At 38.9% G+C, this 27,094-nt stretch overlaps 1 protein-coding gene across 1 annotated transcript; it reads left to right on the top strand.

Moving 5' to 3' along the window:
- Positions 1-336: 336 nt before the first annotated feature.
- Positions 337-24,923, top strand: LOC139116058 (cytochrome P450 4F4-like). Its single transcript, XM_070678566.1, has 9 exons — positions 337-671; positions 5,818-5,962; positions 14,420-14,592; positions 16,754-16,875; positions 17,503-17,761; positions 18,181-18,377; positions 19,024-19,157; positions 20,109-20,256; positions 20,730-24,923. Exons 1-9 carry the CDS (start codon positions 462-464, stop codon positions 20,908-20,910), a joined length of 1,569 nt encoding a protein of 522 aa, XP_070534667.1. The 5' UTR covers positions 337-461; the 3' UTR covers positions 20,911-24,923.
- The last annotated feature ends 2,171 nt before the right edge of the window (positions 24,924-27,094 follow it).

Here is a 27,094-nt window from a genome sequence, read left to right as displayed (position 1 = left end):
GGCCTCCAAGCAGTGTACTAGTATTACTCAGGCGCGTACCACTTCCCTGTTAAGATATACTCACTGTGTCAAGCCATGTACGAACCCGACTCACGACACAAAGGCCAGAAGAGAAAAATCTTAACAGGATAAGTGGTAGCCGGCCTGAGCAATAGTACACTGCCTAGAGGCCCCGTAAGGGTTTCTGACTTAATGGTACCTACCGGCGAAGTTCTACTAAACTTAGAATAGACTTTATTACTGTAAACAAAGTTCGTCAAACATTGGAAACAACCCTTCAGCAAAGGTCAGTACTCCTAAGCTTTGACTAAGGTTGGCACGCAAACCATTCGCCCAAGCTCAGTTGCCAAGCTTGTTTAAGATTGGGCTAAGCTTCGGCAAAGGTACTGCACAGTCGCGTGTGATAGTGTGACATTGGGAACTGGGAGAGAGATCATGCAAGATTTGACGAGCGAAAGAAAATGACAGCCCAAACTGTTGTCTCTGAGCTCACCAGGAAAGCGGGCTTGTTCCTGCGTGCAGACGTTGTACTGGTAGCCATAACAGTTGCATTCACAGTCACTGCTATAGTCAAGATGGTCCGGTTACTACGTCAAATGAACGAACACGAACGAGTATTCAAAGATTTCGATGCCCCACAGGCGCATTGGTTCTTTGGTCACGTGATTTTGGTAAGTCTGTTACCTTGAACTCTATATACGGCATAATCCACAGTCCCTTGGTGGGCTATTCAGCCCTGGGACTATTCGCCCCATAGACGAGTGTACGGAAGCGAGAAACAACCCGCTTCTGTACACTCGTCTATGGGGCGAATAGTCCCAGAGCTGAATAGCCCACCAAGGGACTGTGCATAATCCTCGGCAGCTGACCACAGCACAGGTCCTAGACGCTGCGCTGCTGAAGTATCTCTAAATAGTTCATGACGATGTTATTGAAACATAAAACTATCTATCTATCTATCTATCTATCTATCTATCTATCTATCTATCTATCTGTCATTCTTGTTTGGTAACCGGAGAAGTCGGCCAGTTGCGAACTCGGCCAGCGCCGGTGCCGACCAACTCGGCTAGTGGGAGAAGTCGGCAGTCGCAACATTAGGGGAGAACCATTTGATTTCTGGGGGGGGGGTATGGAGGATTTTGAGAAAAAAAAATTTGTCGCCAGGTGAGATAGAAGAAAAAAAAATTGATCCTGCCATGGCCTGAGAAAAAAAAATTGTCAAAACAGATAGAAGTGAAAAAAAAAATTGTCACAATGCACCAGAAATTAGCAAAATTTGGAAACCCTATTCTCATGTATTCTTTGCCGGCGCGCCGCCATAGGCGGCGCAAATGTTTTTACCACAAGCAATTCTTATGTTTTTTTCCCAGCGCTTAAGATATAAGCATGCACTACATAGGTCTACTTACACCTCAGTGCACTCAATGTTTTCCTTCCCTTTCCTGACCCAGAAATCATATTTCAGGATTTCTGTTGCAATATCTCAATGGCATAGGCACTATCTAAAGGGGACTTGTTGACTTCTGTAAATTGTGAAAATTTTAAAACACAAGACAGGAGTCAATAAACTAGTGTTAAAATCAATATTGTATTCTCTCAATATAAATATGTTAGGAAGATGTACAAGTTGACAATGAAAAATTGAGGAACAACAAATGTAATGAAATACAAGGGAGAGGGTCACTAAAAAAATTGAAAACTTCAGGGGGCGTTACTCAAAATGTGGAGAGGAAGAAGGGGGACGGGTTACTCATTTATTTGGCGAAATAAATTGAAACACATCTCAGATTGCACCATTGCACACATCCATTTCTCAAAATTTTCAATGCGAGAGGGGGCACCCCTCTCGTGCTCTCCCCCCTTGGCTCTTCTAACAGTGTTACTGGTAAAAGACAAATTTAAAATACCTATCGGATTGCACTACACTGCACCGTGGCGCACATCAATTTCTCAAAATTTTCACAGGATCTAGGACAAAACTGAACTGTTGTGAATTCATCCTTTATTATCACAGAGACAGTTTTCATTTACCTCACTTCAATGACCATTTTGACAGTTAAACATACCATATTCATGCTTTTCATTAGAAGCTGGCAGCTGGAGAAATGACACAAGAAGGTCACAAATTTTCGGTTCCTGTATATTTATTTATCTTCAGTCTCTGGCAAACAGAACTCTTTTTCACAAATTGTATTGTCATTGTTTGGTTGTTGAATATTGTGACACAAACACTGATCATGCATAAAATGTAAAAAAAATATTGCAGTGTTCAATGTCATTTTCAAACACTTTTACCGAGTGCAAAATAACCTTAACCTCCTCTCAGGTTGCACCATTAAACGCATCAATTTCCCAAAATTTCCAATACGAGTGGGGGAAACCCCCTTCGTGCTTTCCCATTGGGGTGTTCTAACAGTTTCACTTAGTAAAAAAATTAAAAAACACCTCTCAGATTGCACCAGACTGCACCATTGCACACATCAATATCTTAAACTTTCCATGCAAGATAGGGGAAAGCCCCTGTGACACTTTCCCCCTAAGCCTCTCTCGTGTTCTCCCCTGTACTTTCAAATTCTGCCCGGTCAGATATCCTAGTGAAAACCTTGTCATAATACCCATCCAAATTAAATATGGTTAGATACTGCGTGAGCTTTTATATCTTTATTTTATTGTGACTTGCAATTTCATTTTGATGGGTTCACCTTTTTTGAACCATCATGAGATAACTGATGATAGTCTAGCAGAGTACATCAGGATTTCAAAGGTCTTTACTGTTAAATTGCTGTATTTTGTAAATTTTACAAATACATTTATTTGTATTTAACTTTTCTAAGTGGGGGGATCAGTCAAAATTTCAGAGTTAGAGAGGGGAGTTACTCAAATTCATCATGGTTGACGGGGGGGGGGTTGTCACTTGAAATTTCTGAGTTTCAGGCCGTAAATAATGACGGCTCCCTTATATACAACGCATCACAAACTTGATGACAAAGAAAAAAAAATTTGCATTGCTACTCCATTTGAAAAAAAAAATTGATGCAGCTCTGACAGTAGAAAAAAAAATTGCTGTCACTGTGACAGGAAAAAAAAATTTGCTCCCATACCCATTTCCTCCATACCCCCCCCCAAAAAATCAAATGGTTCTCCCCCTTAACAAAGCAATATAGGGTTATTCACAAAATACGGCCCTGTATGGACGAGGGCTCAGTGAGTGACGTATTGGACTCGCCTTCGGCTCGTCTACGCCTCCCTCCATTAATCCACAGTCCTTGTGGAGGGACCGTGATTAATCGTCCGTAATAGACCATGTTCCGAACCGCGCGAGACATTCCGAGATATCGCGAGAATATATGGTTCGCAGTGGACGCGTTCTCGCAACACAGGACAAACTGCGTAAAACAGGACAAGTCGCTAATTACGTTAAACACTGTATAAAATATATGAAGTTGCAATCTTTGCTCAGTTCTGCACGTTTTCTAGTTCCATACAAAGTTTGACTTGTATTACTAAGCTGGAAACCTGTTTCTACGGGCATGTATTAAAGTCTCGCGAGATCTCGCAATCAGCGGAACATCGTCTATTCCGCGGTAAATTTTGAGGGATGCGGCACGCGCGCGATTGTTGAAATAAAACTGCTACAAACCCCAAAGAAGCGCGTCGCGCGTCTCCCGTATTCGGGACTCCGCGTACTGCTATACAAATACGGAAAGTTATTGGACGGTCAAACTCCCATAGGTTACGGCAGTAGGTGTATAATAAGATTGCTTACGCATTCTCTTCACAGTTGAATACTTTATCGGCACATGCCAGTTTTAACCTTTTACTACCATAGTTTTTGTTATTTTTGTTGGCTTAATAATACTACGAACATTCAGAAAACAACTCGAAGAGGTCCCACGTCCACCCTGCAAAACATGTAAGCTTACGGTCTGCATCAGTCTGCAGCGATCGCGCGCGTACCGTATTAAAGTTCAGGCAAACATTATGCCATTTCTTCAGTAAAATTCATGGCTTGATGACTCTTAACTAATTTGCTTCACCATCTCCTATGACTTTTTAACGAACTTCTAGTGTAAACATGACGAAGGCTGCAAAACTCGCTGCCATGATCGCGATACACCGCCATCTTTAATTTTACTCAATAGTGTGCATTTCATACGTGCGTTGAACTGTGATCTGTGAAGTTTGCAAACATTACGCTCAACTTATGCATGACATTCACATCGCTTTCGCATATAACTTTGGTGAGACTTCACAAAAAGAAACACTATTATAGATCATATATTCTAATTGGGTGCATACTGTACTGGCCGAGTTCGCCCACTGGCCGACTTCTCCAACTGGCCGAGCTCGCAACTGGCCGACTTCTCTTGTATTAGTCTGTCTGTCTGTCTGTCTGTCTGTTTCTCTATCTGCCGGAACAACAGTCACTTGACATTCAAAGTAGGCTACCATGGATATGTAGGTCATGTCTATCAGGCACAGATGTCTTATTCAACCCAGTCAGCTCAGCAACGCAAAAATATATGTCGGCCGTTCCATTAGACTGCATTCACAAATGCTGGTGGGGGCTGGAGGAATTCAGGGGACTTGAAAATTATTGGGTAAGCGGACTTGAAGGTTTCGCTCTGCCTATAAGGGGGGACTCGATATATTTAGGTTCCCTATATTTTTTACATTTTTAGATTCCATAATGAAAAACGAATAGCATTTTCATGTCGTCTAATAGTTCTAAAGTAAGTAATAAGTTCAATTTTAGCAAATTCTGTAAACATTTTATTGCATTCAGGGGTATAAATGCCATCTAATTTTCAGGAGAAAAACAACAAGAATACCATGTAAAGGGACAGAAGCTGCAACTGTTGATTATGTTTTCAATACTTCTATGCAATGTTACATACTATCACAAAAAGTGTCTAGCTATTGCTCTACAGCATGCTGAAACACCCAATATTTAGCTTGTCACAAAGCCCATATATAAACACTGTTGTTGATTATTGAATAAGGGTCCAGACTGAAAGTCATTTGTCAATGATACAAATGCACAGTACACATGGACAGGGTGTATTAGCAAGCTGAATACTGGACAGTTAAATATGTTTTAGGGAGTAGAACAAGAATCCAGTCGATAAACTGAACATAATATTGTTAAAATGATCAAAGTTAATACAGCTATTGCCTACAGGCAGTGTCACTGTCACTCAGGCTGCATACCTGCAGTGACAGAGAATGACAACTTTTCCCCACACAGATTAAGACGTTGTGGGTATGGCCTATTTGGGGCAAATCGGACATACCCACCACGTCTGTTCAAATTTATGAGTTTACTTTTCTTGTTTCTATTATATGAGTGCGTCATAAAGGGTGGTATCGAACATGCATCTGCAAGCAAAACTAAATGCGCGTACATCCCTGATAAAAAGCTGGATATATAGTAGTTGAGGGGGACTTGAAAAAATTTGATCATTCGAAAGGAGAAATTGTAATTTGTTGAGGGTATTGAGGGGGGATCTGAAGAAAAATAAGATTTCGCGATTCCTCAAGCGCCCCCTCCCTCAGTATTTGTGAACACAGCCCTACTTCTGTATTTTGTTTTATCGAGAAACTATTTGCTGAGAATCGACTTTCGAGATAAAGATGTGTTAATTGAATAACTCATCTTAATGTCATGAATGTGTGCTAGTAATATTTATATATATATATATATATATATATATATATATATATATATATATATATATATATATATATATATAAACTCCTTGAAGACGATTAGGTCTGATGAACAAGCAAGTCAAATAGTTATCCTTTTTATTCAAGCATTACGGCGGAGACGAAGGGTTTGACCGACAGGCAGCAGCTAGCACGAAATACAACTATGCCTACAAGTACTGGATAGGAGCGTTTACCTGTATCTTGCATATGACACACCCTGATAGTGTCAAAGTGTTGTTAGCAACCTCAGGTGAGTCTTAAAGAACATGGGAGAGATACAGCTAGGAGAAAGATACGTGTTCACGCGAATCGATTATCCTTGACCATGGCTGCAGACGTATCATTTTACTAGTAATTGGCAAACATCTTTGATATCATAATATTTTGTAGAGTTTGCACCACCACAAGAATTACTTGCTATGACGTGAACGAAATGTTGTAGTCTCATTCCACTTTTTATCCAACACCGCCACAAAGATTTCTCTAAACTGTATCAAAGAAAATCGGCCGATTTAATTCGGGCATATAACAAGCTAGAATATTCCTTTCTTAGAGAAATTATATGTATGTAATGTTTCTGAAAACTTACTCGAATTTTGCATGTTTCTGAGAAAAAATACAGCAAAATTAACGGGAAAATTCACACGTGAGCACGGATATGCGTACGTCATTGCGCGCCGTCACACGTAATTTCGTGTATCTATTTGTGCGTATATGTTCACGACGTACATGGAGCCGGCCACGGCGTCGCGTATTTACGTGGAGACCAGCTCTTTTACGTAATTTTTAAACGTGTTAATTTATTCTCATCTTTAGGTGGCAAAACATTATGTAAACTGTGAATTATGCACGTTCTCGTTATTAGTTGGATATGTCATAGTGACATACTCAAATATGTTCATGTATTTTCAATATTTTTATCTGAAATTTCTTCGTCGATATGCGACCACCCTTTCTATTACATTAAAAGCGCTATCAACTACCGTGGTGCCTGTGTACCGGGTAACCATGAGCTGGAATTAGCACACCTAACAGCCATGAGTTCATCCCTGTGTGATGCTGAAACTGACTACAGGGACTCGAGCCGAACCTTTTTTGCGCGAGCCACACGAAGGGTTGACGTATTAGGTCAAAAGCTGGGTCAAGGGACCCCAAAGCTAGTATAGAAACGAGGATGATTAAAAGCTTATCCGTAAAGTTTGGCCCAAGCTTACTGCCCAAGCTTGGAACAAGATTTGGAAGTTTATAGCCAAGACGGAGTCAGCTTGGACTCTCCGTTGTGCCGCGCAACAAAGTAAACGCATTCACTGACGTTTTTTCAGACAGAACACCCAAACTAAACGCCATCAAACAATCGCACAAATCAAACAAAAGATTCAATTTGTATCCTATTTGTAACAAATAATTACGTGTGCAGAATTTCTCTACAGACGGATTAATTGGAAACACACTGAAAACATTCATCATTCCAGCGAGATATACATGTATACTGCAGACTGTAAGGGACGGACCATTAGATCTTGGGAGGGGGTGGTCAAAAACAGAAAAAAAAAAATTTTCAGAGCAGAAAGTTAGGAAAAAAAAAATCTTCAAACTAGTTTGCAAAATAAAAAAAAAATAAATAAGAAGACAAAGGCGTAAAAAAAAATCTGCAAAAGTCTTTAAAATTTTGAATTTTTTTTAGATTTTACCGACAGAAAGCAACTTTCTGTATTTTTTAGTACATCCTCCAGGCACATTTTTAATTTTAATTTATACATTTAGAGTGACTGTATCCCTTATACTGGAAGATGTGATTATCTTATCTTTTCAGGACTTTTGTATTCTGATCACTTGAAAATTATGAAATTATAGAGCCTGTTTTCTACTTGTTTCCTGCGTACAAACCAAGCAGGTACACGAGGTAAAACATTGAAACTATGGTATGGTTGTCAAGACAGAAAGTTGTATTTGCCTTTTAAGATCAAGGTAAACAGATGCAGGCCACATCAGGTTCATTTTTTCACAGCATTTTATTGCAATGATGAATGCAAGAATGGGTGAACAAGTAGAAACACGTCAATGATGATAAAACAACATATCAAGTCATTATGTATTATTTTGCTTTTAAAAAGGCATTTTCAATTCTTTTTCTCAAAAAACAGCCTCAAAAAACAACAGCAACACATGTTTTAACATTCAACAATACACTACGTAGAATGCCATCTATCCAACAAATCCCAACACAAAAACACACAAAAGGGTTGAACTTTGAAAGTTTCTCAATAGCAAATACTGAATAAATCTGCATGAATAATCGTTTTTGTGTAGCAAATTTCAAAGAAATTGGACAAGCCCTTTCAGAGAATACAGATTTTTTGACCATGAATGGCATAAATTGCCCTAAAAAGACAAATATTGAAATTTCAACACATCTATACACATGCAATCAATTTGGACATGCTGCTACAGAGAAATAGATGTTCAAAAAAGGGCAACAATTGCTCTAAAAACACAAATATGCAAATTTAACTATATTATTTAGCTTAATTTAGCTTCTCAGCTTGTCAAAATCAATTGTAAATCATGAGATATGCATGATGTTTGGTGGGGTGAATGTAGGCATTTCACCACGCAGTAGAAAGGGAAGCCAGGAAACCAAAATAGTCAATTTTCAAAACTATAGGAAGCTACTGAGGAGCAAGAAGACCATGTTTCAGAGGAAGATGTGTAATCCGAAAAAAATGCTCCCAAAGTGCCACTACATAACACCATTTTTATCTCTATTTTTCAAAAGCTCCAACAGCAGGAGGGGGGACACCCCCCTCCTGACCTCCCCCCGCAAAAATACTGCCAAAGTGCCACCAAATAACACCATTTTAATCTCTATTTTTCATAAGCTCCAACGGCAGGAGGGGGACACCCCCTCCTTACCCCCCCCCGCAAAAATACTCCCCCAGTGCCACCAAATAACACCATTTTATCTCTATTTTTCAAAAGCTCCAACAGCAGGAGGGGGACACCCCCTCCTCCCCACCCCCCCCAAAAATACTCCCCAAGTGCCACCAAATAACACCATTTTAATCTCTATTTTTCAAAAGCTCCAATGGCAGGAGGGGGACACCCCTTCCGGACCTCCCCCCGCAAAAATACTCCCCAAGTGCCACCAAATAACACCATTTTAATCTCTATTTTTCAAAAGCTCCAACGGCAGGAGGGGGACACCCCCTCCTGACCACCCCCCGCAAAAATACTCCCCCAGTGCCACCAAATAACACCATTTTAATCTCTATTTTTCAAAAGCTCCACAGCAGGAGGGGGACACCCCCTCCTGACACCCCCCGCAAAAATACTCCCCAAGTGCCACCAAATAACACCATTTTAATCTCTATTTTTCAAAAACTCCAACAGCAGCAGGGGGACACCCCTCTCCTGACCTCCCCCCGTGGCCGCTTGTGGTGCTTGGCACCACATCTTTGCCCTCTTTATCTTCAGACAGCGACGAACAAAAAAAAAATTATAAATCTGAAAATTTACTCTGAAAAAAAAATTTGCACAGCTAATCTCTATTGGAAAAAAAAAATTTCAGAAATTTACAACAGTAAAAAAAAAAATTCACAATTTCATTGTGACCCCCCCAAGATCTAATGGTCCATCCCTAAAATGAAATGACAGAAAAACTGCAACCGTCTTTCTAGGGTTACCTGGTTCGTTCTCAGGAAAAGGACCTATTTCCCAGGAAAAACTACATGGTCAAATAGCCAACTTTGCGATAAAAGCCGAGGCAATCACCAGGCGTAATTTCCATTACTGCATATTGTTATTGTCCTCAACAAATGCCTGAATATCGGTCTTTTACATAGTGTCTTTAAGTGTCCGAAAACATAATCAGCTGCGTTGAAGTAAGGCGAGTAAGTTGGCGTGAAAATGTACTGTATTCCCATGTGATCTAAGAATTGTGCCAAAAGTTCACCTCCACGATTGTGATGAGTTGGGCAATTGTCAACAATGACGACGTCGCCAACCATGAGCGAAGGAATAGCCTACCATCGTCCATTACCGAATTTGCTGCCTAGAAACGAATCAGTGTCAGGCGCCCCAGCCAGTACGTTTGCACGACAAATGCCCGCATGCGCGCTGACAAGTAGATTCAGCGTTACATTTGGTTGTTCAGCGTATACCGCTGTATTTCAACACAGCGAGTGCCGATAGCTGCATGTCCGTACAGGCTATTACAAACTCCCGGATAACTAAATCCTGATTCGTCAAAAAAGAGAGAGTAAGAGATGGCATTCAATTATTGAGTCGTTGGTGAAAAAATACGATGGGTTCGAGAATAAAACAAAAATACGGTAAATCCTGTACAGAAAGAGCTTGAATGGCGCGGTATCATGCTTCCTGCGCCCGAATCTACATAAACGCCCGATCGAGGAGGTGGTGTTAGCTTCAGCGAAAGTGGGATTGCGTCAACCTAGCAATCTCCGCAGCAATTGAGATTGCTGCCTTCGTATTGCCAGGACTACATACCTTATCCGTATTATGCGATGCCACCTTCATCACCGTACATCTATTATCAATGTCCAGGTGAAATTCCGACAACAGCGAGCACACCGTCAGCGACTGTGACTGTGACTGACTCCTCCACCCCTCTCCCGCTAAACACGTACATCAGCGACTAGTATCCGTACCGATGAATGGTTCCCACCCATTCCCAAAGAACCTCCACCATCGTATCCACAAACACCTTGAATTGCAAGGAACACGACTGGTTGGTATTGCCAGGCTTACGAACTTGTTGACATTTTCTTGCATGTTCTTGTTTTAAAATTTTAGTGTTTCCATAGACCCTATCCATGCTTAGGGTCAATTTTGCCCCCAAAACGGAAAGCCTTCGTTTCTGAGTCGGATAAAATCGTTGAAATATTGAAATTTTACTTTTTTCATTAGTTTTTGTTCTAGATATGGATATGTTTATCTAACATCCATGATGAAATCAACACGTTCAAAACAGTCCCGGTAACGCCAGCACGCCTTTTCAACAAAAAAGATTTCATGATATTTGCTACATTGTCTGTATGTTTTGTCTGTAATAAACGTCAGTTGCTACGTTTATTTGTTGCGCGGCATGGCGCGGCACGAGAGAGAGTCCACGGTGACTCCGTTTTGGAAGTTTAAGCTTTTATAAAGGTTAGCTGTCCTAAGGTTCAACAAATGTATGCAAGGATACGCTTCAGTGAATCTTGCAAGGGCGTACCAGTCTTAAATTTAGGTCAGCACGCTCACCATTGTACTGATCTTCGGCGCCAATCTTATATAACCTTTGACTAAGGTTTGACCGAGGTAATGCACAATCGCGTGTCTATCAGGGCTTTTTGGAATGATAAAAATGTAGTTAAAGTAATATTTAGCATTGTTTTGGAGATAAAAACAGGTGCTGGCATCTGGTAAATTTAATCAAACATCACAAAACATGTTTTGAAGGCCGAATATACCGATTTTACTTATTTTTGACCTTTACCTAAAATTTGGTGGGCAAAGTACAGCTGTTTGGAACTGCTCTCCCACTGGCATATACGGAAAATATGCCCTCCCACTGAATTTTGATGCCCACTGCCCTCCAGTATCTATGGTCTGCCCGCTCCCCACTGCCGAAAACAGTTCAAGCTCCCCACGGCCCTTTCCCCACTTCTGAAATTCCCCATTGCCCACTATATACACGATTGTGACCAGAACCTTGGTCAAAGCTTAGTCAAGGTTATATGAAGCTTGGCGCCGAAGCTCAGTACAATGGTGAGCGTGCCGACCTTAATTTAAGACTGGTACGCCCAAGATTCGCTGAAGCTTATCCTTGCATACATTTGTTGAACCTTAGGACAACTAACCTTTATAAAAGCTTAAACTTCCAAATCTTGTTCCAAGCTTGTGCAGTAAACCTTGGGCCGAACACACTACACGCCACTACGATCTGAGCGAGCAGATCTTTTCTAGTCTCGTGCTGGCTTCGTGTTAAGGGAGCCGTCATTATTTATGGCCTGGGGGGTCGGAGGAATCTGAGGGGGGGGGTCACTCAAAAATCGAAAGCTACAAGGGGGGGTTGCTCAAAAGTGAAGAACAAGAAGGGGGGGGGCTACTCAATTTTGTTGACATGTATTGAAGCATTTAGTGGAGTTCCGAATTAATACAACAATAATAGTAAAGATATGTATATTCATACCCGGTATTTGTGTACACACACACACACACACAATATATATATATATATATATATATATATATATATATATATATATATATATATATATATATATATAAATCATAATACAGGTGGTTTCAAGTAGAAACTAAAATCTCATTACACTATGTGTTTCACGTTATTGTGATCTTCAGACGAGAATGATCAGCTATTCGACGTGGCAAGCCTTATGTTAGAGGCTAGTACTGAGTACATTTTTCAGTATTTCCTGATTAAAGATTGATATACTTGCCAAATCATTAATGAGAAATGTCTGCTTTCTATATTCTACATTGTATAGGTTACCGATAGGGAAAATGTGTAAAGCAAGCTTATTCTAATGCTATAAAGTTTAAAACCAGTAGAATGCCTTGACAACAAACCCATCTCTTATTGTAGGAAAATAATAATAAATAATAAATGTGAATAAATGTATGTCTGTCGCTATTTTTTCGGTTTCAAAAATATAGTTGAAATCAGTGAACTGAAATATAAGTTTTGGAATACCGTCTCAGATTTATTTTCCTTTGAGTTTTTATACGAAAAAATACTCCCCAAGTGCCACCAAATAACACCATTTTAACCTCTATTTTTCAAAAGCTCCAATGGCAGGAGGGGGACACCCCCCCGACCTCCCCCCGCGACCGCTTATGCGGTCTCTTGTGGTGCTTTCACACCACATCTTCCCCCTCTTGAAAAAAATCCTACAGAATAAGTGCATGTCACCAGAGCACTGGATACAGACCTGTACATCAGCCCCTGCCACAGCAATTGGAACCTCCTTCCGACAAAGACCTATACACCAGGGTTTAATCAGGGTCTGTACAGGGCCTGTCGCAGCAGCAATCCATTTTACTGTATAGATATTTAACTTTCCCAATTTTGTTGGGGGGGGGGAGGGGGGTCACTCAAATTTTCTATAGCAGAGAGGGGGTTACTCAAACACGTCATGGTTGGCAGGGGGGGTTACTCGAAATTTGGGAGTTTCGAAAGCAATTCCTCCGACCCCCCCCCCCACGCCGTAAATAATGACGCTCCCTAATGGAACGTTTGCGTATAGCTACGGCATAGTAACCAAGAATCTAGGTAGTTCAGAAATGCAACATGATCGCCCATATATTTGGACGCAGTGTGCCTGTCTAAACTTTGAAGCTCGCGCACTTTTTTTTTACAGTAAAACCTTTTAATACAAAAGTAGGTCTTGATCATTCGACGCGTTCCTCCAAATTCGAGCTGGTGATCCTGACCGAAATATTGATGATGCCATGACCACCATCCCTTGGGCAGGCCACAAATCGTGTTATTACATGCCTCGTATATCGAACGTCGCGCGCTCCATAGGATTCAATGGTAACTCGCCGATGACGTCGCGGGCCGCATAGTCATCTCTGGACTGAAGTGAACCGGAACTATTTTCAGCTTGAAAACTTTGGATATAAAAGTCTTGAAATTTCATGTTTTTGCACAGAAAATCCGATTTTTTGAAAATTTCGCATAAAAATATTGATAAACCGCATAACATAGTATATCAATGCGCCATTCGATGATGAAATCGTTCTATTTTTAACCGTTTTTTCGTCTAAAATGAAATAAAGCATTGACTATTATTTGCCAATAACGTAAATATTTTTGGTGCAAACTGAGGTAAGAGAGACAGTAATAAAAACATTATAGCCCAAACAAGGGACTATGTACCCTCGGGGCAGGAGACCATTTGCCCTCCTTACGTCGGGCAAATGGTCACCTACCCTCCGGCACATAGTCCCATGTTTGGGCTATAATATATAATATTGCCCTCACTGTCATGTGTTATCATTTAACTAAAGCCTTTTGTTGTATGAAATGTTTGGTTTGTTACACCATGTAGGATTTCATTGTGTGTCTTGCATGGGTGTACGCCGAGTTACTGGAGTTAGAGTGAGTGTGTTCGCGATCCCACCACTATCATCGCAACAGGTACACAGACGTAGGGCCAATGTAGGATTTATCCCATCAGATATTCGATATGGGATATTCAAAGTAACACTATGAGAGGCACAACAGAAGGGCTTTGTCCGTGACTTTACCAAATCCAATTCAACAAACTCCTTCATTATCAGATCAATATTCTTACGAATCTGAGCTTCAGAGCCGCTCAGGCATTTTGTTGTTAATTTCGGGAACAAAAGACAGCTATGTTGATGGTTTTCACTTCGCTTGCCAAGGTCTCTTGTACGGGCAGCTAGATGCTCCCTGAAAACAGACAACCCACTTTACTCAAACTCCATCATGCGCCGGGTAGTTAGTGGAAAGTAACAGACCCCGGCGTGAGAGCGGACGATGCAGTAAAAACAAAACAATGGGATTCAATTGTGATTTACTTATCTTCATCTGACCAAGTAACCTAAGCCAATTGAGATTCAGGTACCACAACTTCTACTTTATGGTAGTTTGAAAATGCGAATTTTACTTTTCATAAATACGGCAGAGTTTTGTTTCATTTTGTTCTTTCTGCAGAGCCAAAAGCCGACTTTATCTACAACACACTACGTCCATGGCTTGGCGATGGCTTGCCGCTAAGTAAGGGAAAGAAGTGGTCAAGAAACAGAAGATTGTTGACCCCTGGATTTCACTTTGATGTCCTGAAACCTTACGTCAGTGTTTTCAGTGAGTCCACCAAAATCATGCTTGTAAGTAATTCCGAAAAACGTCCATGATTGTCAGAATCAATAGCAACGGATAGTCCCAGAGCTGAATAGCTCACGAGTGACTGTGATAAAAACTATGGCGCTCCGAAGGACTTGTGTTTCGCGGATGAATTAGTACTGCATGGAACTGACGCCTTGATAGGATCTAAGCTATCTTATTATTCAGGTGCAGCCAACGGAGCTATTCATCGAAAAAGCTATTCTGGAAGCATTTTTTGAGGGCAGAGGAAATTTTAATTTTACTAGGGCAGGGGACATATTTTTAGGTGGTAGGGGAGCAAATTTTAGTTTTTTGATCGGGCAGGGCAGATAGAATTACAGTCAACTCTCATCTTTTCCAACCCGCCCAGAACCAACTCTCTCGATTCCATGCCAACTCGCCTGATATCAACTCGCCCAATTCTAACTCGCCCGATACCAACTCGCCCGATACCAACTCGCCCGATACCAACTCGCCAGATGCCAACTCGCCTGTTGTTTTAGATGTAGTTGTAGATTCCATGTACGCAAACCCGATGGCCCGAGGCCAGCTATTTTCATGCCGGGCCAGTAAATCGTGAAAGACGGTCCTGCTGTTCCCAAAGACATGAGCCAGTAACTGCAGTAACTTTCCCTAAACGTAAAGAAACCGAACGAAATTTATTCTTTCAAAGGATTTGCAAAACGTGAAATTCGCTAATAAAAACTTTTCCGTGTTGGCACATATTTTAAGCCCTAGCCCCTACCTGTGGTTCTCAATGTTAGAAATATTTTTTGTAGGTTGTTTTAAAAAATAAAACGTGTTTATACTTACCAGGTACTCATAAAAATTGCAAAATAGTATCGGGCGAGTTGGCATCGGGCCAGTTGGAATCGGCCCAGTTGGTATCGGGCGAGTTGCAGTATCGGGCCAGTTTGAATCGGGCGAGTTGGTTCTGGGCGGGTTGGAAAAAGTGCGAGTTGACTGGTACCCCGCCAGATTTTGGTTGATTGTCCTGGGGACAGGGTTTGGCGAAAAACGAGGAGAGGGGAAGCTACTTTAAAAACGGGGACAGGGGAATTTCAGCCATGGTGTTTCCGGGGATGGGGACACAGGGCAAGTACTTATACCCTTTAAAGGTGACCCAGACTACTTAGCCTATCGATTGACCTCACATCTCACTCTATGTACTGCGAGATGGAAACCACATACAAGGCCACTGCAGTATGTGTCTGCATGAGAATGTTAATTTTCAAGGGAAATTTTTTCTCAGGGCAGGGGAAAATCGACAGTTTTTTCATCACAGGGTAGGGTAGCTTCATGTCTGCAGGGGAAATGGAATGACAAAATTTTGAAGGGAATTTTTCCAGGGCAGGGGAAATAGGCAAGTTTTTTTCGCCACAGGACAGGGGAGCTTCAAACATTCACGGTGGGGAGGGGAAACAGGCAAAAATATCTGGAGGGTAAAAATGAAGTTTGAGTGCGGCAGGGTAAGTAGAAAAATTTTCAGTGGGAGGGCAAATTATGAACAGCTAATTAATTACTCTCTTGATTTAAAATTAGTCAGTTCACATTACTTGTCATGTACAATATATCTTATCATAGTAAGGACCCCTTTAAAGGTGCATTGTCCGTCGGCTGCACCTGTATTATTGCAGTGTCGATTAAAATATTTCATTAACCACAGTAGTCACATTTACGAAACATTCTAAATTACGCGAATTACAAGTTGAAAAGGACCATAGATGTGTCTTTTTGAAAATATTTTATGATTTTGTTCAAAAAACAAGTGCATGTTTTCATCCTACTCGCTATAGTATGACGACACACGAAATATTTCCATTGACAGCACACTTTTAGAGTGCCTTATGAGTGCAACGTAATGCCATTGACAAATGGAACTAAATGTCAACAATGGCATGACACTATCACAGAAGTACAAAGTGTGTCGGCTATAGTTGGAAACGAGGCATTCCTACGCAAACAAGGAGAGCATAAGGAACTGAAGAGTACAAAGACATGAAAAGACAGGAAAATAGATTTCAAAAGTTACAGCTTAACTTTTTTCGCAATTGTACGGCTTATGATTGCCACAGTTTTACTTGATGAGCGGTTATTCCCTCTTCTTTGAACAATCAAAACGTTAAACGCTATAAAAGTATGTTTCATTTTCATTTTCTCTAGGATAAGTGGGCCGGCATCGACCACAGCAAATCAATCGAAGTTCAAAACTCAATTAGCCTGATGACGTTGGACACTTTATTGAAATGCGCCTTCAGTTATAAAAGCAACTGTCAAACAACGGAGTGAGTGATTTAACTCTTACTATGAGTCGTTTTAAACTTGTGAACTCTAATTTGCGAAACAAAGTTGCAACAGTGCAGTTGAATTCCTGCTTTTAATATCTTCGTTACCTATGCTCCACTTTCATTTTCGTTATGGTTTTATGAGGAAAAAATGTCTGTTTAAATCAGAGCCAGAAATGATACAGTCCAGGTCGAGACCATGAGAAGCTTTGCTTCGGTCGACTTTTACTTAGCGATATCGCGATGATTGTATCCCTGAGCAGATGAGAGAGAGAATGTACTCGTGTTTTACTCGGAGTCCTTTCAGGCCATTCTCGCACGCCAAGCCGTTGCCGTAAAGGGGTGTGCGGTTTACAACGACACTTCAGGCAGTAGACTGGGTTCTTCTTCCGTGCCCAGTATGTGGTTAGTTCCTGACAGGTGACAAGTTTGATACAAATATGACTTTGATGTCAGAGTTGAATAGATAGTAATGATTTGTTGAATGATTGGGTTGTAGTCGAGCTGAAAAATTTCACCTTGACAACAGTCATGCTGACGGGACAGTATATGAATGCATATCGTACGTAGATGACTACTAGAATAAATTATGCAGAACCAAGATCCAAGTTGTCTGTTTCCTTCCAGGGAAGATCCATACGTGAAGTCTGTTTATCAGATCACAAGACTGATAGAACTCCGCTTCCTCTTCCCACTCTACTTGAGCGACTGGATCTTCAACATCAGTTACCATGGCTACCAGTCCAAGAAAGCGTGTGACTTCGTTCACAATAAGGCCAGACAAGTGATTGCCGACAGAAGGAGGGCTTTGAGTTTTGGGCAGACGGAAGAGAATGAAAACAAGAGAAGATACTTGGATTTCTTGGATATTTTGCTTTCCACCAAGGTAGGTCAAACTCGATAAGTCATAAGGAATCGCTTGTCATAACAAATCACGGACATACAATACATGTAAATCGAAAACTCGATCTTTGTACTGACACGCACGGAAGCATTACATATCCAGTACAACATATTTGACACACTCTCGATTATGAAGACCCTTGAAAATAATGATTGTTTGCCGTCTTGTCTTGCTCAGAGGTACAAAAACTGGGCGATTCTTTCTGTTGCCATGATAATAATGTGTAATGATAATGTGTGTTACAGCAGTGTATGTCACGGTAATGTTCTGGGTGTAATTTTAATTATTAAGCTGATTTTAAATTTGAATATGTGATCTTACAAAGGTTGATCTCTCTCTCTCTCTCTCTCTCTCTCTCTCTCTCTCTCTCTCTCTCTCTCTCTCTCTCTGCGTATGACCAGGATGAAGATGGCAATGGTCTGACAGATGCAGAGATTCGGGATGAAGTTGACACATTTATGTTTGCAGGTCATGACACCACAGCCAGTGGGATCTCCTGGATTTTGTACAACCTTGCCAGACATCCCGAGTACCAGGATAAATGTAGGGAAGAGATCGATGAGTTGATGGAGGATAAAGAAGAGAAACTCTTTGAATGGTGAGAAGGGGGCAATGGAATCTGCTGTGATGTTGAAATAGCTGGGTAGGCAAACAGAGAAAGAGGTGTGAAGCTACATGAAGTTCACTAAGTTTGAGATTACACGAAGCTTGACATCACTTAGTACTAGTAGTTGCCAAAATTATGAAATTACCACATGGCATCGGTGTAAAATCTAACTAACATAACAATCTAGGGCTATAACGGGCTATCTTGATATTGTAATGGAGGATGCGCCGTTTGTTCCCCGCGCAAGACGACGTCCTGCTGAACAACAAAGTCACACAAAATCTCGTGAACCATGGAAAATTGTGTCATACATCATGTATTTGCAATAATTAAGAACACAAGGGGAAAAGGGAAACTGATACTTGACTTGGTCGAGAATATATTGTATTCAGTGAAACCGATAAACAAATTAACCCATGAATCAAGCGAATATGTAGTATTTAACTAGCTCTCCTCATTGTTTAGTATTATCACTCGAACCAATCAGCTGGGATTGAAGTCACATTAGGTATTTCAAAGAAATGACTGATTTCTCTTTACTTTAAGCTTTATGGCGTCTTAATAATATCTCATCTATAGAGATTGTCGCTGTTCATGATATTAGCTTTTATTCTATCATTTTTGATACAATTTCCAGGGATGATCTCAGCAAGATACCGTACACCACCATGTGTATCAAAGAGAGCCTCCGTCTCCACCCTCCCGTTCCATTCATCGCCAGACAGTTAACCAAACCAATGGTATTACCTGATGGATGTACAGTACCAGCAGGTAAACCGACATCGTATCTGTATGCCAAAAATGAGGATTCCTTCTATCAAATTATGGTAGTCATTCAAATGTTCTGATTTGGAATGACCGTCTGACGGTCAATGGAGATACATACTGAAGTCAGGTGGTGGGAGGTGAAGTAAGCTTAGTGAATTGTTTTAAGTAACTTTAGGTAGAACGCGCCTAGGGGACAGATATTCAGACTCTCAAATTTTCAAAAGTCGTTTCTGATCTACCACTTGTGGGGGCTCATTTTAAAGCTTGGGGCAAGCAAAACTCTCACCATCTTAGTTTTTCGAAAATTCAAAATTTAATTTTCCCCATAGAGTTAACACAGGGATGGCGGCCATTTTAAATTTCAAATATCAGTAAATCTTGGGTTATTTGTTCCTCTAGTTCTAAAATTTACACGGTGACACCCGATTTTTATTCTTGATTTTGAAAGAGAATGGTTGAAGGATTTCTTGAGGAAAATTTGAGCAAAAGTTAAAGTCTTTCACTTTCGAGGCGCATAGTATCTTAAATTGTTACCTAAAAATTAAAACGGCAGCTCAGTTAAGCTTATATTGTTAATAAGATTGTTTCAAAATCCAGTTTCAGTCGCCCAAGACGGATACCAGCGCCACTCGGACAAATAAGCTTTAACACACAAATCTAATAATAAGGCCAGAAAGAAAAAATAAATTGTTCATCGGAATCGATGCTTCTACTTAGCCCTATTTGGAAATTTGTTTTGACTTCGGCAAATTCATATTTCTGCATTGCAAATACTTTAGTACCGCCGCTGGCGGCGCCCTACATTTCGTCGGGTTTTCGCGGGGGACCGCGGTTACCTTTGGTATAAAAACAATTTTAAAAAATTCGCTCGCCGCTCCTGAACCTTGGTCCGAAAAATCCGATGAACAAACAAGTTTTTTTTTCTTTGGCCTAACATAATTTTTTTTACAATAGGCCATGTAGCCGGTGTCAACATCTTTGCTTGCCATCACAATGCTAATATCTGGCCTGATCCAGAAGTTTACGATCCGGAAAGATTCTCCCCTGAAAACATGAAGGACAGATCTCCCCATGCCTTCATACCGTTTTCGGCTGGACCAAGGTGAGAAACTTCGTTTATTTTTCTTCTTATGATCAAATTTTACAGTGTATAGTACTTCTGTCGGAGTCAATGTTTAATAGTGAAACATTACAGCTGTAACACATGAAGACAATGCCAGACTTCCCCTAATTCTATGCATGAGCTTTTTGATCATATCGAAATAGAGAAGCAAAAATTAATTTCAGCAAACTCTGTAACAGTAATGGTAATGTAATGGTGGGTTGATCGCGAAGGGTTGATCATCCTCAGCGTTTGACACCAGGCTAAATTTCTCTCGCAGAACTCTGTATTTATATGGTAAAGACATATCCGTACCCTGCATTATTAGATATGAATTAATCGTTGGAAATCAGGAATAATTAGAACTATAAATCTCTGGTCGTAACTTTTTGAATTTTAACTTCTATTAAACATTCATCTTTTACTCTCAGTTAACATTGTCTGTGACAATAGTATTTCTTCTTCATCCACAGGAACTGCATCGGCCAGAATTTTGCAATGAACGAGTTAAAAGTGTGTGTGTCCATGATAATCCATAGATTTGAATTCGCTGTTGACAAAAGTAAACCTCCAAGCCGTGCGAGTCAGATTGTACTGAGGTCAAACAAAGGCATTCACCTGTTTATCAAACCAAGGAAACCCAAACACCAATAGAAAATTGTTAAATCTTCTTATAATATAATGTAGATGTTAATGTAATGCAATAATCGTTATGTCACTATGAATACATCATAATCTGCTATCTACCCCGATCAAGTCGTGGAGAAACCTAAAGTCCTTATTTAGGTATTTTTATGACTCGTTGATTTTCGCAAACAAGCCATGAACAGATGTTCCTTACTCACTTGGAGTCGAGTCTAGGCCTACCATTAGATAATGTTGAGTACTTACTTGGCGATCGAGTTTCTTCTGCCATGGTGTGAACTCATTCCTTGAAAACTGCTTTCGTGTCTTGTTTTCATTTCCGTGTTTGGGTTTTTCTGCACGTCAACTGTGTTAACACCGACATGTCTTCTCAAAGTCCCAGACGGTACTGTCGATGATACGTCCGTAACGGAATCTTTTGGAAATACTTACATTTAAGTGTCACATGGTTTTACCATTATGTAGTAATAAAATTCACTTTCCAAATTATCTAAATATTCGCAATTTTGCTAGTCGTCAGTATTGCTTGTCCTCCATCGAGCTGGTTTCAATACATAGCAGACGACAATTTTTACCAAAATATAAAGTAGTCCGCCCGATTTGATACTCATTTGCATAATTTACCGTGGAAGTTATTGCTCGGACATGTGACTAATTTGCATGGTTATGTATGGCTTATGACATTGTCTCATCACTCTTTAAGTAAGTTTTGGCTGTTTGACAAGGGGTTTCCTGTAGACATTCGGTAATATTCAGAAACAAAACTAACTAAGGAATCATTGTAATATGCACCTCAGTAGTCGATATAATAGACAGATACATACCAAAGAATAATATGCAGTATATATATAATAATTCCAGTTCGATATCATATACCATTTTTATTTTAATCTAGTGTACATCTGTGGTACAAAACCTGTGTTTCTAAGATTTTAGTTTATACGAGAAGATTGTATTTGCGATATGTTATGATCGTTATATTGAGCAGAAAATATTTCACTTATTGTTATGTTCATAAGGGACATTATATAACAAAAGGTTTATCTTTAGACATCCCAAACACTTTAATTTAGTGTCATCGTATATAAAGCCAAGGTTATCGCAGCCGTAATTTCAATTTTAAAACCAGATATGAACTGAAAATGCTCACGTGTTTCATTATATATTGCAGTTATGTGTAAATTTGAACCTTTGCCGCATGTTTGCAACTTCATTGAAAGTATTATGATCAACATAATGAACAATATTCACCACCGAACATAATGGACAATATTCACCACCGATTAATACTAAAAGGTCATGAAGTATACAAATATGTAATTAGCTGAAATGAAAATATTAAAGTTCTTTTACTGCTGTCATTGTATCACCACTTTACATAGCAAGTGTAATTACCTTTGGCCAAGTCCTTCAAGCCATATATGCCGAACTGTGAAAGCTCATTAGATATGCAAATTATAAATTAGCTGTGAAATGTGAAATGACTTTCGATATTGTTTTAACCTGGTATAATCATCAATGTACATAGCATGTTTTGCCAACTTTGATCAAGTGAATCTCAGAGGAAAGATCATCGAAAATGCAAATTAGGAATTGGCTGAAGAAAAATTGCTTAATGACTTTCAATAATGCTCTATTATAGTGTCTTTAATGTGTATAGCAAGTTTCATCAACTTTGGTACAGTCAATTCAGATATATATCCCTAGTTAGCAGAGTTCATTAAATATGTAAATTAGGAATTGGCTGAAGTAAAATTAATATTGTTGTATCATAGAGTCTTCAATATATGTAGCAAGTTTTGTCAACTTTGGTCAAGTCAATTCAGATATATATCCCTAATTAGGAAAGTTCATTAAATATGCAAATTAGGAATTGGCTGAAGGGAAAATGCTTAATGACTTTCAATAATATTGTATTATAGTGTCTTTAATGTACATGGCAAGTTTCATCAATTTTGATCTAGTCCATTAAGATATATATCCCTAATTATGAAAATTCCTTTAATATGCAAATTAGGAATTGGCTGGAGTAAAAATGTCTTTTGACTTTCAATAATGTTATATCACAGTATCAATTAATACAGATATATATCCCTAATTAGGAAAGTTCATTGAATATGCAAATTCGTAATTGGCAGAAGTAAAAATGCTTAATGACTTTCAAGAATGTTGTATCATAGTAGCTTCAATACATGTAGCAAGTTTCATCAGCAATGGTCAAGTCAATTCAAATATATATCCCTAATTAGCAAAGTTCATTAAATATGTAAATTGGGAATTGGGTGAAGTTAAACGACTTTCAATAATGTTAAATCATAGTATCTTCAATATACATACCAAGTTTGGTCAATTTTGATCCGGTCAAATCAGAGATATATCCCTGATTAGGAAAGTTCATTAAATATCCACTGCTTATATAAGATCTTGGTGTGATCAACATTTGTAGCAAATCTCATCAAATTGTGTGCAGTCGTTTTTCATGTATATCCGTTTTTTCTAAATCATTAATTATGCAAATGAGCAAAAAATATGCAAGCCAGACCTACCAAAAACTAATCAGTTCTTGCCATTTGCAAACTGAATCTATGTACCAGATTTGATTCTGATCTGATCAGCCGTTTTTGAGATATCGGACTAACAGACAGACAGACAGACAGACAGACATCTCTGCGACATATGCTCACGTGTGTGAACACGTGAGCAAACAATACAGCTGCAGGAAATTCACAATGGTACAATAAAAATAATTAAATGTGGACAAATTTGTTTACCGATCTTTGCAGTGATACTTGAGCTTGACAAGCTTTTTATCCGATCAAGTTATCGCTACTTTTTAACGAGTTATTGTTCCTTTAAAATGTTTTGCGTTTCAAAGATACGCTCTGGACATTTGTTTTATAAGATTGGGGTTTAAATCTGTTAGGGATATCAAAGATATTAGACATGTTTCTTTGTTATAGCTGTATTTGGGTCGGTGGGAGAATTGGACAACAGTAGTTTAAATAAGTTTTGATCTGAATCCTGTATTCGTACGCACAGGTACCTATGTACCTCTTGGATAGCTAATTCCCAGACTATAGAATTATCAGGACAGCTTTGTAAGCTAATTTTCTTGAAGATGTTATGGGGTATCAATGTATGTCACGGAGAAGAAATAATAGACTGTGGTGTAAAATTATTGATACAGTGTAAACCAATATTCTACCGGGTAAATGTAAGTGGTATTACTTATCCGTTCGTGATTTTTTTTCAATAAATTATGACTGACATAACCCCACGTCTTCATAAATGTCATTGGCAAAGTTTATGTTAGTGGCCAACGCAAGCTCAATCAATTTTGCTAACGTATGCTAGATGTTTTGCCGTTCTCGCAAAAGATGCAGAAAACTTTGTGACACACCTCGGAGGTTGGAAAGACACTGACATGCAAGGGTATATTATGCGGTTTTGAGGCCCTTTTCCACCTCGTGTAGTTTTGACCAAGGAAATGTTAATAAAATGCAGACTTTTGAACCTTTTTTGTGACTCAAGCACACTGAACCTTTAATATGACATACATAACTCTTGTATCCATCATTTTGTAGAAGATACACTATAGAGTTTTGACATAAGTATTCAGCCAAAAATGTAGACTAGAGTGAGAATTTCAAATGTCTTGGCTCACCTCCTTGCTAGACTTTGTTCAAGTCAATGAATATACGTCTAAGTCTTTTGAAATAGCAAATGGTACATATCGATGTATTCCATGCAAAACGTGAACGCAAATATTTCTGGTAGTTCCTGGCGAACTCATTACAACAGAGTCTGCTGAGAAGTGGTGGGGGAGGGGGCTGAACATAAAGCTAGTTAGTCCAAACCATGGAGAGTCGGGCTTCTACTTCCCATGGTCCCTCAAACCTTTTCACATAAACGATCACAAATACACAGACCAGATATGAACTGAAAATGCTCACGTGTTTCATTATATATTGCAGTTCTGTTTGAATTTGAACATTTGCCACATGTTTGCAACTTCATTGTAAGTATATACAATCCAAACTGTGAAAGCTCATTAGATATGCAATTATAAATTAGCTGACATGAAAATGTGAAATGACTTTCAATATTGTTTTAACCTGGTATAATCATTAATATACATAGCATGTTTTGCCAACTTTGATCAAGTAAATCCAAGTATATATCCGTAATTAGAAAAGATCATTGAAAACGCAAATTAAGAATTGGCTGACGAAAAAATACTTTATGACTTTCAATAATGATGTATCATAGTATCATTAATGTATATAGCAAGTTGCGTCAACTTTCGTCTTGTCAATTCAAATATATATCCCTAATTAAGAAAGTTCATTAAACATGCTAATTAAGAATTAGCTGAAGTAAAAACGCTTAATGATTTTCAATAATGTTGTATAATAGTAGCTTCAATATATGTAGCAAGTTTTGTTTACTTTGGTCCAGTCAATTCAGATATATATCCCTAATTAGCAAAGTTTATTAAATATGCAAATGAGGAATTGGCTGAAGTTAAAATGCTTAATGACTTTCAATAATGTTGTATCATAGTATCTTCAAAGTAAATGGCAAGTTTCATCAACATTGGTCAAGGTAATTCAGGTTTATATCACTGATTAGGAAAGTTCATTAAATATGCAAATTAGGAATTGGCTGAAGAGAAAATGCTAAATAACTTTTAATAATATTGTATTATATTGTCTTTAATGCAAATAGCAAGTTTCATCAATTTTGATCAAGTCAATTCAGATATATATCCCTAATTAAGAAAATTCATTTAATATGTAAATTAGGAATTGACTGAAGTAGAAATGTCTTTTGACTTTCAATAATGTTACATCATAGTGTCTTTATTGTACATAGCAAGTTTCATCAATTTTGATCAAGTCAATTCAGATATATATCCCTAATTAGCAAAGTTCATAAAATATGCAAATTTGGTATTGGCTGAAGTTAAAATACTTAATGACTTTCAATAATGTTTAATCATAGTATCTTCAATATACATACTAAGTTTGGTCAATTTTGATCACGTCAAATCAGATATATATCCCTAATTAGGAAAGTTCATTGAACATGCAAATTAGCAACTATCTTTCATGTCACCCCTAAATGGTTCCCACTGCTAATATATCTTGGTGTGATCAACATTTGTAGCAAGTCTCATCAAATTGTGTGCAGTCATTCTCAATGTATAGCCGTTTTTTCTAAAATCATTAATTATGCAAATGAGCAAAAAGCACGCAAGCCACACCCACCAAAAACTAATCAGGTCTTGCCATTTGCTAACTGAATCTATGTACCAGATTTGATTCTGATCTGATCAGCCGTTTTTGAGATATCGGACCAACAGACAGACAGACAGACATCGCTGCGACATATGCTCACTTGTGTGAACACGTGAGCAAAAAATGATTGAGGTAGTATGCGCATCGAAAGTGAAAGACTTGAAATATTGTTCAAACTTTCCTAAATGAAACTTTCAGCCATTCTCTTACCAAATCAAGAATATGAGGGGTCACGGTGCAAAGTTTGGCATAAGAGAAACAGATTACATAACATTTACTGATGTCAAAAATCAAAATGGCCGCCATCCCTGAGTTAACTTTATTCAGGGAAAAATAAAATGTTAGAAAAGTTTTCTTATTCCAAGGTCTTTAAAATGATCTCCCACAAGTTGAAGACGACTAAATAGTATTTGTGAAATTTTGTGTCCGAAAATCTATCCCAAGCATTCTATTGTAAATCACAGACTTATACCAAGCATACAGCACCAATCCATGACATTAGTAAACTAGAGTTAAAGGAAACAATGCGTCAGTAGCATGTCAAAGTGGCTCCAAGTACTCACAGCATCACACAGCACAACAATATGCAATAGAAAAATTCTTTATCTAATGTTTTCAATGAAAATATACACAAGCTAAATGCAACTTTGAAACGTAAACCTTAATCTACAGGTCTGAAGTTTGTCACTGCTATGTTCCATTTTCTTTGGACTTAACAAAATTCAATCATATCATATATGTAGGACGATAATTTATAATTTTCAGCTTTTTTTAAAGTTGTTGTGCGAGTATCTTGTATCTTATATGACATGACTCCTTGGTATATGGGCTGGTGGCTTGAAATGCAAATAAATGTGCACAGTATGTGTGCACTGATTGATTGATTGAATATC

The sequence above is a fragment of the Ptychodera flava genome, chromosome 17 (assembly GCF_041260155.1).
Source record: "Ptychodera flava strain L36383 chromosome 17, AS_Pfla_20210202, whole genome shotgun sequence".
In the NCBI taxonomy this organism is placed as follows: domain Eukaryota; kingdom Metazoa; phylum Hemichordata; class Enteropneusta; family Ptychoderidae; genus Ptychodera; species Ptychodera flava.
This window is presented reverse-complemented; position numbering and strand designations above follow the sequence as displayed.